General features: G+C 41.1%; 1 protein-coding gene across 1 annotated transcript; it reads right to left on the bottom strand.

Moving 5' to 3' along the window:
* Window positions 1–800: 800 nt before the first annotated feature.
* On the bottom strand, window positions 801–2,663 carry GJD2 (gap junction protein delta 2). Its single transcript, XM_030274566.4, has 2 exons — window positions 2,471–2,663; window positions 801–1,810 (listed from the first exon to the last, which is right to left on the bottom strand). Exons 1-2 carry the CDS (start codon window positions 2,539–2,541, stop codon window positions 967–969), a joined length of 915 nt encoding a protein of 304 aa, XP_030130426.1. The 5' UTR covers window positions 2,542–2,663; the 3' UTR covers window positions 801–966.
* Between the last annotated feature and the right edge of the window lie 10,659 nt (window positions 2,664–13,322).

The raw sequence follows: 13,322 nt of genomic DNA, 5'->3' as shown, positions 1-13,322 counted from the left end.
CCAAGACAACCTTTTTACTAAGTACAGAGTTAGATGTTTCAAGTATGGCACTTATATAAATAAGAGCAGAGAAAAGATGATATATTCACAGTTAAATGCAATGAACTCTCTTCCTTTGGTATGTGTGTCATCATACATGATTGTAGGTAAATGCAGAACTTGGCTGGCATGAACCAACTCCATCGTATTCATGAAGATATGAGGGAATCACTCAAAATGTACTGATATATTCTGCAGATCACAACTAATGCAAGATGTTTAAGGTCTCTGGGGTGTGTGTGTGTGTGTGTGTGTGTGTGTGTGTGTGTGTGTGCGTGTGTTTGTGTGGACAGGCAAAAAAAAGATGGCAAAATTATATTCAGCATTTATTTTTAGCATGACTAATTGATGCACAAACCATGATAGAAAATAGCTAGTAATACACACCAGGAATAAAGTCTGTGATTTAGACAAACAAAATAAGACATCTGCAAGATACGTGAACGCAGATATCCTGACTGAGCTGTGGTTAGGTTCCTTAAAGTGTGCTTGCCCTCCTTTTAAAATGTGCTTATGCCTGCACATTGCAACAGTGTCCCCCACCCCACCCCACCCCATATAGAGTATCCTTGCAGAGTTTTTGATATGAACATTCTACACATTTACAATAATTAGTCAGACAGTTCAAACTGTAAACATCCTAATGACGACCAAAAAGCTGCTTCACTGACAGATAAAACCCAATCATTAGAAAGAAAAGTAGGAATAATAGTAGCTGTGCTGTAAGGCTAGGTCAAGCATGGTTTTATAGCTGTTTTTCAGTCTTTAATATAGTGCTGCATTTTGCAGCTAGTTCAGTAAGTGGAGATCCAATACCTTAATGGCTTTCTTGGTGGTTTAATAAAATGCTTGCCTAAGCAATGTACCTTTCTCTAATGGTATCTGGGTCTGTTCCACCTGGCACAGTGTTTCAGTTCTGTCACAGCCTCACACATAAGCTGAGTCACTTGACTGAGTCCTGCCGAAGTTAGGCATGCTCATTCTTGGCAGGTCCTTATTTCTGATTTCATAAATGGATTTCCTTTTTGCCTGTACTCCTCTCACTGCCATTTTGATCTTTCTCCAGCCCAAGTGGTTCAGTTCTGCCAAATTAAGCACCACACAAATCCCACTGACAGCAAACATGAACACCAAGAATACAGTCTTCTCAGTGGGTCTAGAAACATAGCACTCTACTTCTTTAATGCAAGGGTATCTGTCACATTCGTACATGGAAGGGACATTGAATCCATACAGAAAATACTGTCCCACTAAGAATCCAATCTCTAGGGCATTTCGAAAGACCACTTGGATGATATAAAACCGAGAAATGCCTTCTTGCCTCCTCATCTTTGATTTTGTAGTTCTGATAGCAGGGTTGGGGATTTCCTTCACTTCTAAGCAGTCTGGTTCTGCCTCTTTGGTGGAGTTCTCAGTGTTTTGCAGCACCCCATTGACAATCGTGTTCTTGATTTTCTTACTGTCCTCACGCTTCATTGAATCCTGGTCCCTTTCCAAGGTAAGGAAGACAGTGGAGTACCTCCGTTCCCTTTGTTTAGCAGACTGGTGAACGGAGTATGTTATGAAGCACAGGCTGGGAGTGCACACCATGATGATCTGGAACACCCAGTACCTTATGTGAGAAATGGGGAAAGCCTGGTCATAACAAGCCTGGTTGCAGCCTGGCTGCAGCGTGTTACAGACAAACATCGTTTGCTCGTCATCGTACACCGTCTCCCCTACAATGGCCACAATGAGAATTCTGAAGATCACCACCACGGTCAGCAGGATCCTGCAACAGAGAAGCCCGTCAGTGCGCGCCGCCGCCGGGCGGCCGGGAGCTGTCCAGTGCTGACCGGGACCCGACACAGGCGCCGGCCCCGGCACAGGCACAGGCACCGGCACCTGGAACCGGCCCCGGCACCTGGAACCGGCCCCGCTCGGGCGCGGGGGGAGCGCAGGCTGTGCGGCATCGCCTCGGCGCGGCCGTGTGCCACAGACCGTGGGCGGCGGGCAGCGCTGGCCCCCGCCCGGCCCCTTCGGCCGAAGGGCGATCACACGGGCCCTGGAGGCCCCGAGAGCACGGCCGGGAAAGGAGAGGGGCTGAGCCGGCAGCGGGACCCTGATGGCAGCCGGGTCTCCCCGACGACCGTCCGGTGCCCCGTGGCTCCTCGGGGACAAGGACGGCGGCGCTCGCAGTGTCCCCTTGCCTGCGCGCCCCGTGCCGCATACTAGCCTCCCCAACACACGCACACTCACAAGCACACACCCTCGCACACACTCACACACACGCACAGACAAGACACGCGAGCTCCAGGCACACCCCGAACGAGCCCGGCCGAAGGGCACCGCGCAGCCGGGACCCACCGTGCGCCGCTGACCTCCCCGGCCGGCCGGCTCGGACAGGAGAGGATCCCCCCCGTGCTCCCCGCATCTCTCCCGCGACCCTTACCTCCCTATCATAGTAGAATGCTGCTGCACGGCAGCTTCCAGTAGCCTCTCTAGAATAGTCCATTCCCCCATCGCTGTTCATCCGGAGACAAAGACTTTGGCAAGCGTAGGGGATCTCTTCACTTCTGCCTTTTTTCACCCCTCCTTTTTTTTTTTTTTTTTTTTTTTTTTTTTTTTTTTTTCAGGGGGAGGGAAAACAAACCGAAGAGCAGCCCGCCTCTACCGCCCGCAGTCCGGTAACGGGAGGGCGGCTGGAGACGGCAGCCCTGCCGAGGGCTCCCGGCTCGGCTCGGCTCGGCTCGGCTCGGCTCGGCTCGGCTCGGCTCGGCTCGGCTCGGCTCGGCTCGGGGCCGCTCGGCAGCCGCCACCGGCCCGGCCCGCTTGGCTCGTGGCGCGGCGCGGCGCGGCGGGCGGACCGGCGGCGTGAGGGAGGAAGGTTGGGTTTAATGTCTTGCTGCCTCTAATCTGCCTTTAAGTAGTCTCCGCTTGCGTCACTGACAGGTTGGTGGAGAGCAGCCAAAAGCAGCGCTCGGATTTTCTCATTTTTATTATTCCGGCGAATACAAACAAATAAATACAATAAAAATAAATGAAATAAATAAACGGAGGAGGAGGAGGGAGGGCGGAGGAAGGGCTGCCCCGGCAGGCACGAGGCTCATTGTGCAACCGAGTGCCTCCTTGCCGGAGCGCCCCGGCCGGGCACCCCCGGCCCCCGCCCGCCGGCGCACCCCGCGCTCCGCCCGGGAGCGCAGCCCCGCCAGCACCGAGCGCAGCCCCGGCGGCCCCTCCTGCCGCGGGCCCTGGTCGGGGGTCCCCAGGGGTTGCTGGGCTTTGCCTCACTCCTAGAGATCAAAACAGTGGTGTAATACAGCAGTGACCTTACTTGTTAGAACTGCTAAGCCCTGGAAGATATTTCAGGGGACTTCAAATTGTGTCTTTATTCTCCCCTGATTACAGTTATAGGAATCACTGCAGGGAAATGAAGCTCATTTATACTCATTTCAGAAAATTCTGAGACTAAGATTGTATTTATGCTAGAAAAGACACCAAATCTTCAAACAAAGCATCTCTAAAAAGTACAAGAAAAAAAGTATATTGAATGAATCCCTGCATTATAATTAGTCCACATATTTTATTCACAAAACCAACTGTGTTTAAAATAGCTTTTTTTATTTTACAAATACCCTTACAGACTGTACCTAAGACATCACCAAATATTTCCACATAAAACATTGGTACCAGCTGGAATTCACTACAATGAAGCAGTGTAAAATATATTCTCGTATTCTGTATATTTACAAAATAATCAAGTAAACCTTCACACCTGCTCAACTAATCTCATTAAAGAACAACACAAGAAAAACGCTTATCAGTCTTATCATAATATTCCTACTATTGAACTCAGTAAAATCAAATTCTTTCTAAAGCAGAACTGCATAGGTCATAAATAGTGTAGTCCTTTTTTTTTTTTTTCTTTTTTTTTCCCAGCACATGGACCAATTCCATGTTATACTAAAGATGTTAAGTGTTTTCTGAATAAATGGGACCATGTGCAAGAAGACATCTGTATGCTTTAGACTCCCCAAGGTTTGTTGTCTTTTCATTTGGACTATGCAGATGGTCTCTGCTTCACATGATACTGGGTCAGTTGACTGATTGAATTAGGAAAGTATCAAACCAGAGAGGATCAGTGAATACACAGAAATTCTGCACAGAAATTGAGATATTTTTATTCTCTCCCAGTCAAGAGTCTTTGTATATTGTTTTTTTTGTATATTGTTTCTAGAAATTGCTGCTGCAACAGTACCAAAGCTATAAAAAAGTAGCTGGAGTTTGGTTTGGTTGTTTTAAGAGGATTGTGGTGTCTATCCAGCTACCCTGACAACTGAGTGTCTCATACAGACCAAAACTGTTTGTTTGCAGATAGATCTGAAAAAGAGAGATATCAAAGCAGCAAGGGAAGCAGTAATGCATGTGTAGAAGAAGAGAGGGCAGAGAATATGCTAAGAAGCTAATGATGATAATCCTATTTAGCACAACAAACAGAGGGAATACCCAGGATTGAACTAACTGGAGAGAAGATTTTGGTTCATAGACAAATATAATTTCTACAAAGGAAAGCTGTTCCCTGGCACTGCTATAGAAAACCCATTTATCTGAGCTTTTAGGACCCTTAAATGAAAAGGAATTACATTCTGATCATATCAAGCACTGGTCTCTTAATAAACAGTTAGTCAGTGTTTGCTGTGTTCCTGATAGCCCGGTTATGAAGACAAGGAGGGGAAATATAAAGGAATGCTGCAAACATATAAACATTATTATTAAATTGCTTTTGATTTATTTATGGTTTAAAGTTAAATTCTTTCAGACTTTCTTTTACAGGAGTTGTATCTCATTCTGGAATACCTGACATCTCCTTTTTCAGCAGTAACCTCATATGCCACTCTGCAACCACATTCACATGCAGGATACTTGACCTTCCTCTTGAGAAAATTTACAGGACTTCAGACCTTGGTGAGTTTGGAAAAAAAATTCAGTGAGTCTCTTTCACAAGACCAAGATTCATTTTACATGGCTAAAAAATTCAAAGGAATCTTCTATATCTCAAATTTATATGTGTGATTTCTGAGGCTATGAATTTCTGTCCTTTATTTGAGGCCTGACTTGCTGTCAAAATAGAGGTAAGAAGAATCAACGTGATGTTCTCTGAATGTTTTACACAACAGTAAAAAGTGTATGAAGAATGCAATTAACTACATTTCCATTATACTTTATGTGAGTAACAGCAATCTCTGGACTTACCTGACAAATTGTCTAAATCAAAAAGTACTCAGTCTATGTATAGTCATGACTGTAAGTTGTGGACATAAGAAGATTTTCAGCTTCTAAAGGTTCATCTTAGTTTTTACACCATTCCCCTGAATGCTTCAGCCAATGTCAAAGCCAGGAGTTGCAGAGCAGCAGGCTGCCAGAGATGCTGTGTGGATGCACATTGCAAAGTGTACATATTCAGATTGGAAACCCATGCCTACATTTCATTCAAAAGCATTCAGGATTATCAAAACATTATATCTCCTGGCTTATGAAGAACTGTTTCCTAAGGAAGCAGCAATAACAGTTTGCAACAGGGCTAAGCTTGTCTTGTTCAATATTTTTATCAGTTTCATAGAAAGGAAAAAAAGCAGCTTGCTTTTCCACACAGAGGCTTTTGGGTGGTAAAGTGTATCTTTGTTCCTCTTGCTTTGCATTCAAAGATAATAAGTATTCCTGTTCCATCCAAATTCAGTGTAAATCTGTCATTCCTAACAGGATCTCAAACAAGCTTTGCAAAAAGAAAATTCAGTCTTCATGAGTTCAAAGATGCCAGCGCCGTGATATTAATTTCTGATGAAGTAATATAGACTAAGTCGATCTTGGATTAGGTCTGAAGAATGAGACTGTATGTGTCCTCAGTTTGAAGCCAAACTGAGGTTAATCTGTCTGTAAGAAGCTGTAGGTCAGATTCTCTCTAAGAAATCCAGCCCTTTTGCCCTGATCTGGTTTTGTAAAGGGTCTGGAAAGCAATCAAGTCTTGCAGGATGCACACTCCTCAAGGATGGAGCAGAACAGACTGAGAGCAGAACTGACACATTTGGCTTGTCTGCCAAACCCCCTGCAACCTGGGCATGGGTGACATGACGGGATCAGGGTGAGGTAGCCACATGGCCAGTGCTGTAATACAGTGTGCTAAATGGCATTATTCCCCTGCTTCAGTGTTTTCTCTTCTGAGGCTTACTAGTGTAAAAACACAATACAGATCTTACATGAGCCTTCCACACCCACTGCCTCCTTTTAAAGTTGTACATTTGCTCTAAATGTACTCCAAATATTTTATCTTAAAATAAATCAAATCAGTTATTAGTACTATACCAACAATCTCCCCAATGCAATTTTTTGCAGTTGTTTGCAGTGGATCCATCATCATAGCATAGGAATATATGTCATATTTGTATTCTAAAATTGCATGGCAAATTACCTTATTTAATTGTTACACAGGAAACCACTATTTCCACCATTTGTAGCAAATTTGAAGCAAACAAATGAAATAAATTTAAATTGAATTAAATTAAACAAATATAGGCTATTAATAAAGAAAATAATGGAGTTTTCTTTCAGCAGTTTTTGTGAAAAAATTACGTTGCCCTATAGCTGCATAATATATAATATGACTGCATTTTCTAACTAGTGTCATAAAAGATATTTTTCAGCATTACTTTCGTAAAGCTTTAGAACATTATTTGGAAGACTGGTACAATGAATGTTTCATTTTTGATAGTATTTGGTGTTGTCCATGAAATCCAAGTCATTAGCTACTAAACTGAAAATGTCTTTTTAAGACCTCTCATAGCCATCTGCTATGCTCTGTTTTCATTTGGTGCCATGTGTGTATTAATGAAATGATTGCATCAGATTAAATCTTTTATTCATAAAATCATCTAGGTCATCTGCTTCTACCTACACTTTCTCTCTCATTAAAATGAGCATTTGTGTGTACGCTCCCTCCCCACTGTATGAGTTCAATTCTAGCTGCAGTTAGATGCTGAATGTAGATCTTAATAAGAAGTCTCTCTCCGAAGATAACTCTAGTATATCACAGCAGAGAAAGAAAGAATTTGGTAAAGGTAAAGAATTTGGATGTGCTAATGACTTCAGTCCTTCACAAGAGAAAGCAATGTTGCAAGAATACTCATCTTGCTGCCAAGAAATGGGTAGCACACTCTTCCCACCCAGTCAGCAGTGTTTGTGTCAAAGCTGCCAAGCGCAGGATGGGCTGTTGTGGTCCTTGTTGTGAGAATGGAATAGAGCCTGCATTTAAATGCTTCATGCTTGACAGTAGCACTGTCAATGCACAGAATTCAGGGTTTCCTGCAATGCATGAACAGACAAAACACTCTGTTAACCTAATAATCAAATTAAGACTCTACTATGCATCAGAGGTCCATATCTACAAATGAAGATTGCTATAAATGGAAAGATATTCAGGAAAGCAAAGAATGTAATCAGTGAAGAAGGAATAAATCTATGAATAGTCATGATCTTTGAAAGTGAGGCTTATTAAGTCATGTTGAAGCTCCATAACTATTCTTACAAGGGTGGAAGGGGACTACCATAAGAAATGTTCATAATGGGGTCAGGTACTAAGTAAATATTCCACACTCTTCTGAACTAAGGGGATTTAAAATATCAAAATATAACTGCTTTAACAAAAAAAAAAAAAAAATTAAGTATCATGCTTTCTAGTTACAGAATATTTTATTTCCTGACAGAAAAAAACACCCAAGTTATATGGGGCTCTTGTAAGCTGTCTGCAGGGACCTTTCTGTGCACAAATTAACAGCTCAGATCAATTTCCTAGGAAATAACTTGGACCTATATAGTGAATTACACTTGCATTTACTTCTGGCATATTTACAGCTCCTAATGCAGCCGCATTTGCACTTCTTGCAAACTCAGATTTATTTGCAGGTAGGATGCAGCCAAGGGAAGGAAAATATCTTTGAAACAAATACTTATTACTTGAAAGGCTCTGCAAAGAAATACAAAAGGAGTAAAATATTCTACTGACCACATAATCTGCTGCCAGTCTGTTTTTCCTTTCTGACTCTCACCAATCTGGAAAAAGCACTCACATTGTGCTAAAGCATCCAAACATCCATTAATGCAATTTCATGGATTATGATGACCTTAGTGTAAATTTGTAAGCCAATCTTATGTGGGTTTTCATTTCAGTTTTGTTTTAAAGTTTACATGCACCCTAATGAAGTAGCCATTCAAAAATACCCTAGACAGAAAAGATTATGAAGGATTCCTCTAGAAACAGATTTAATACACATTTTAAGGATGTAAAAAATATCTACATGCTAAAATAATAATTAATTCAATATGGGAGTGAAAATTTTTCACTGTTGAACAAAGGGGTTTATTCCTAGAGTCTATTCTTTCAAAGATACGCATTACAAAATAATTGTTGTCCAGCATAACTGATTAGGGCATTGTGGTAAAATACCATCCAGTTATACTACCAGTATTTCAGAGCCAATGCAGAATATTGATAGACTCAGTTTGCCAAACCTTATCTTTATCTTTTCCATCAAAAAGAGTTACAAATTTTCATAAAAAACATAATTAAATTTAACTGTAACCTTTTAACCTTTAAGAAATTATATTATATCATAATATCTCCATCCTGTGGTAGTAAATTTTCATTGTACTAATAGCAATTCCCACTGGCTTCAGAAGAGACAGAATTTAAAAATCTTTAAGTTATTTGTACGAGAATATTCTAAAATTTCCTATGGCAGAATATGAACTATGAGAACGCTATTGAATGCTTCAGAATATCCAGAAAAACATAAAAATAAGATCCAGTAACAAGAAAAGAGTCCTCTCTACTGGAAGTCCTGGCAGCATCTTGAGGCTTTTCCTATTCCATACCAAAAAAAATAAAAAACAAAAAAACCCCCCCCCCAAAAAAAAAAGTATGAGAAATCATGCTTCAGTATTTCAGCAGGAATGTATTACATCAAGCACTTTTTTCAGACCTACTGCTTATCTCTGCCCTGTCTACATTTGTCTTCAACCAAATGCTGAATCTCTGCCCTCCCAGCTGCTTTCAGTCTGATGACGCGATTTACTGAGTTCTTTTCCTTTGTTTTGATTGTTACACCACCATATGTCTTCAGTATTCCTGGTGCCCCTCACTGTTGTCCTCTCCCTCCCCATTTCACCAGACACAGAAGGGAATTCACATTACATTAAAGCTTCCCTTCAGAAGCCAGGCTGAAACAATCCCTTGAAATAACTAGGGCATTCAAGTGATTGACTTGAAAGTAAACTATGTCAGTGAACGGGAGTGAAAAAGCCGGAGATCAGTAAGGAATGCAGAGGGGTTTTAATCCTTCTGTCATTCAAAGATTCTACAGTTGTAACAAAAATTTATGAAATATATTTGATATTAATTCTACTCCAGATATATAAGGCATAAATATGTATTCATGGGTGCACAGATGTATGTATTTATGCATGTGTCTCCTAGCTGGAGAGTCCTATGTGGTGAGACAGAAACTATTGAGCGGCAAAGTGGATCAAGTCAAGTTGCAGAGCTGAAAGCCATAGAGCTGGATTTGGACATCACTGAACAAGAGAAATGGCCAGTGCTCCACCTCTACACTGTGACATAAATGGTAGCAAATATTCTGGGGGGATGGATGGATGGATGGATGGATGGATGGATGGATGGATGGATGGATGGATGGATGGATGGATGGAAAAAGACCAGTTGGCCTTGCAGAGGGAAACCTTCTGGGCCACTGAATTGTGGCAAGACATCAGTGCCCAGGCAGAGAAGTTGGCTGTAGAAGTACATCAAGAGATGCACATGTGCCCTGGAGCTGGGCTACCGAAAGCACCACAATAGACAAGTGAATTGGGCTGCCAAGATTAAAGTGTCTCAGGTGGATCTGGACTGACAACACTAGGGTGAATATTTCTGGCTTGGTGGGCCCATGACACCTTGGGTCATTAGGGAAGAGATGCAACATTCAGATGGGGCTTGTGACTGAGGGGTGGACTTAAACATGGACAGTATCTCACAGATTATTCATAACTGTGAAATATGCACTGCAATCAATCAGGCCAAGTGAGTAAAGCCCTGTGGTGTGGGGGATAATGGTATGGGAAGGCCTGGCAGAATGATTACATCACCCTTCCCCAAACCAGCCAAGGCAAATGCTAGGCGCTGACTACAGTAGAAGCAAACAACAGGATGGTTGGAGACCTACCCTGTGTCTCATGCCACTCAGAACACCATCCTAGGCCCTGAAAAGCAAGTCCTGTGTAGACATGGAACTCCAGAAAGAATTAAGCTGGACAATGGGACTCATTTTCAAAATAACCTCATAGACACCTGGGCCAGAGAGTAGGGTATTGACCAGGGGTGTCATACTCTCTATCATGCGCCGGCCTCTGGGAGAATTGAGTGATACAGTGGAGTGTTAAAAACCACACTGAAAATAGTGGGCAGTGGAACTTTCAAACATTGAGATTTATATTTTAGTGAAAATTAGTAAACACCTGAATAGTTAATACTACAGGCTCCACCTCTCAAGCAGGCCCTGCTCAGTCAGAACCTGCTTACCACAGATGGGGATAAAGTCCTCCATAGTGCATATGAGAAATGTGTTAGGGAAAAGTGTCTGGATTGAGCAGAGGCAAACCCATCCATAGGAATTCTCTAGGAATCTTCTAAGAGATTACTGAAGTGAGTTAAATTGGTTCTGTGAGGAAGGTATATTTAAATTCCACAAGGTTTTAGACTTTGTCCCAGGTAAGATACTAGGTAAAAGATATTGAATTTTTGCTTTCCGTGACGTTAGTACATATGGACCAAGAATATATAGTCATAGATTTGAGAAAAGAATCTTATGTACTTAATTTTTCTTTTTTTATTATTTTAAAAATAATGTAAGTTTATAAATATTCAGTAGTATTAGTTTTTTAGTCTAGAATCTTTAATCTAGTATATAGAGCCACGCACTTTTACTGGAAATTACCAATCTATAGAGCCAGAATGCTTTCTCAGACCCATCTCAGTCATGCACAAGTGAAATTTCACAGGTGGTGATTAAAACTGGCATTTTTGTGAGTTCCACAACTGTTACTAACAAACGGCATCTGCTCAGTGCTGTGCAGTATGCTTTGTTTTCATAACACCATTTGTTAATATTTCCGAAAGGAAAATATTTCCAGGATGAGTATTTAATTAATTTTTTGTAATGTTTCCTTTTCAAAATAGAGCAAAATCAAATTCAGGATATAAATTTATCTTATCCCATAGGAAATTGAATGCTTATCTATAGATTTTGCAAAATATTTCATGTTCTGAAAAATTCAACTCGTAATAATATTTTTCAGAATCTATTAGAAAATGGTGTACTTTCAACTATAATGAAGGAATCTGTGACACAACAAGAGAAAAAGATAAATTCAATCATTCATGAAACATTGTAGGACAGCTGCAAATATGTGTGATTTATTTCTGAGTTTTTAAGAAAAGGACAAATCAGCATTCTGTGTAACATTGCTATAGACTGGAAGTTACAGTTTATTTTTCTAGATGACAGTGAAACCTACATCATTTCTTGCATAGGTTAGAGCTGCTCGGGGGCTGTAGATTTATGTGCATCCTATCAAATCTGTCCTCATTTGAATCAAGTATTGTGGGACTCAGATTCAGTCAAAGAGAGAAACGAGAGTTTCTAGCCAGGCAGAAGCCTGGGAAAGAGCTGGAGAAGAATGTAAATAATTCTTTATCTCTCTTGTTTTTCACATTGTTTATAGTTAAGTTCTATCACTGTGTGTCAAGCACTTTGCACCAATGGAGTAGGTTGTTTTCACTTCAGAACCGATGCAGTTGGTCTTCACGAAGCTCTGTATAAAAGAGCAGTGTATTTTGAATAAATTGGAGTTTTACTCTCACAGCCTTCTGAGTCGAGTCCTCATTCCCGTCCTGCCTCAACAGTGACAAAGTATTTACTTGGCATTTTAGATTTAGAAATTCTGCTCTGCAGTGTTTGCAACCTCTTTCACACTTTTCATGCAAGATCGTGAGGATTGTTTTCCTCTGATAAACTTAACCAAGCTATCACTGATTTATAGGGAAAAAAAAAAAGAAAAAGAACATTTGTACCTTGCTTCATGATTTCACTATTCTAAAGCTGTGTCTGTTCTACAAGTAGGAAAGAACATGGAGAGATGTATCTTCCATTGCTCTGTCCACGTCTTTATAACATTCCCAGGAGCTGGGGCCTGGGATGGGCAGGCTGTTTCACCCTACCAGCAGCACCAAGCATCTCTTTGATCACCCCTGGATAGGTTTCCCACTTGTGCTTGCCCAGCTCCACAGCTTGTTGAGGATGAAGGGAAGCTGAAGGGCCACATTACACATCTCTTGTGTGGCTAGGCACCTAAACCAGCGCCTGAACCACGGAGTCTTTAAAATATTTCTCAGCTGAACTTCAAAGGATGCAACAGAGTGTGAATGTCATACATTTATATTTACATGCAAATGGATAAATATTTTATATCATAAACATTTTTACCAACTATTGATTTTTACACCTGTATGTGTTTGTACCTGCCAACACACAATAAAGGTAATATATTTTCTTCAATAAACCTCAACATACTATCTTCATTTCATATACAAATTCCTCATGACAGAGTCACTCAGACTGTATTCAAGTCCATAAGGAGGTCATACCTACTAACATGGGACAGTAACTCTCCCTTTCCCCATCCTGATTTACTGCATAGAGGCAGGATGGAACACATTCTTCCTGGTGGAAACTTCTAAGAATGAATCTGTGAAGGACTTGATGCATCCCAGAGACTTCCCTTTGCCTAAAAAGGAAAAGAGGGTTTACAGTGAATCAAAAATCCAGAAGGACTAGGTCTCCCAAGCTTTCAATTTAATTAAGATTTTTCAATGCTTAAAATAGATGAAAATTACACACAACTTTCAGATGGCAGTTTCAAGATGCCTTGGTGAGACATAGCTACCCAGTGTTCTCTCAAAACAGACTATCTCTTGATCTTAAAAAACAGAAATCATTTTATTTCCAGCCCTGGTTTCACTGTGTAAGTATATCCATCCTACAGTTTTAGCGGAAAAAAATCAGGTAAGTATTCAAGTATTTTCTGATAAGCACTTAAAGACTTCATCTGTTTAAAATGCATTTCAATCAGTAATATGTCAAAAAAAGCATGGATAAATTATTGATCTGCTTTGTTTCGTTAGTGTTTTTTGATATATT

Source organism: Taeniopygia guttata, chromosome 5 (assembly GCF_048771995.1).
Source record: "Taeniopygia guttata chromosome 5, bTaeGut7.mat, whole genome shotgun sequence".
Classification (NCBI taxonomy): Eukaryota; Metazoa; Chordata; class Aves; order Passeriformes; family Estrildidae; genus Taeniopygia; species Taeniopygia guttata.
The sequence above is the reverse complement of the archived record's forward strand: the minus strand, read 5'-3'. Positions and strand labels throughout refer to the sequence as shown.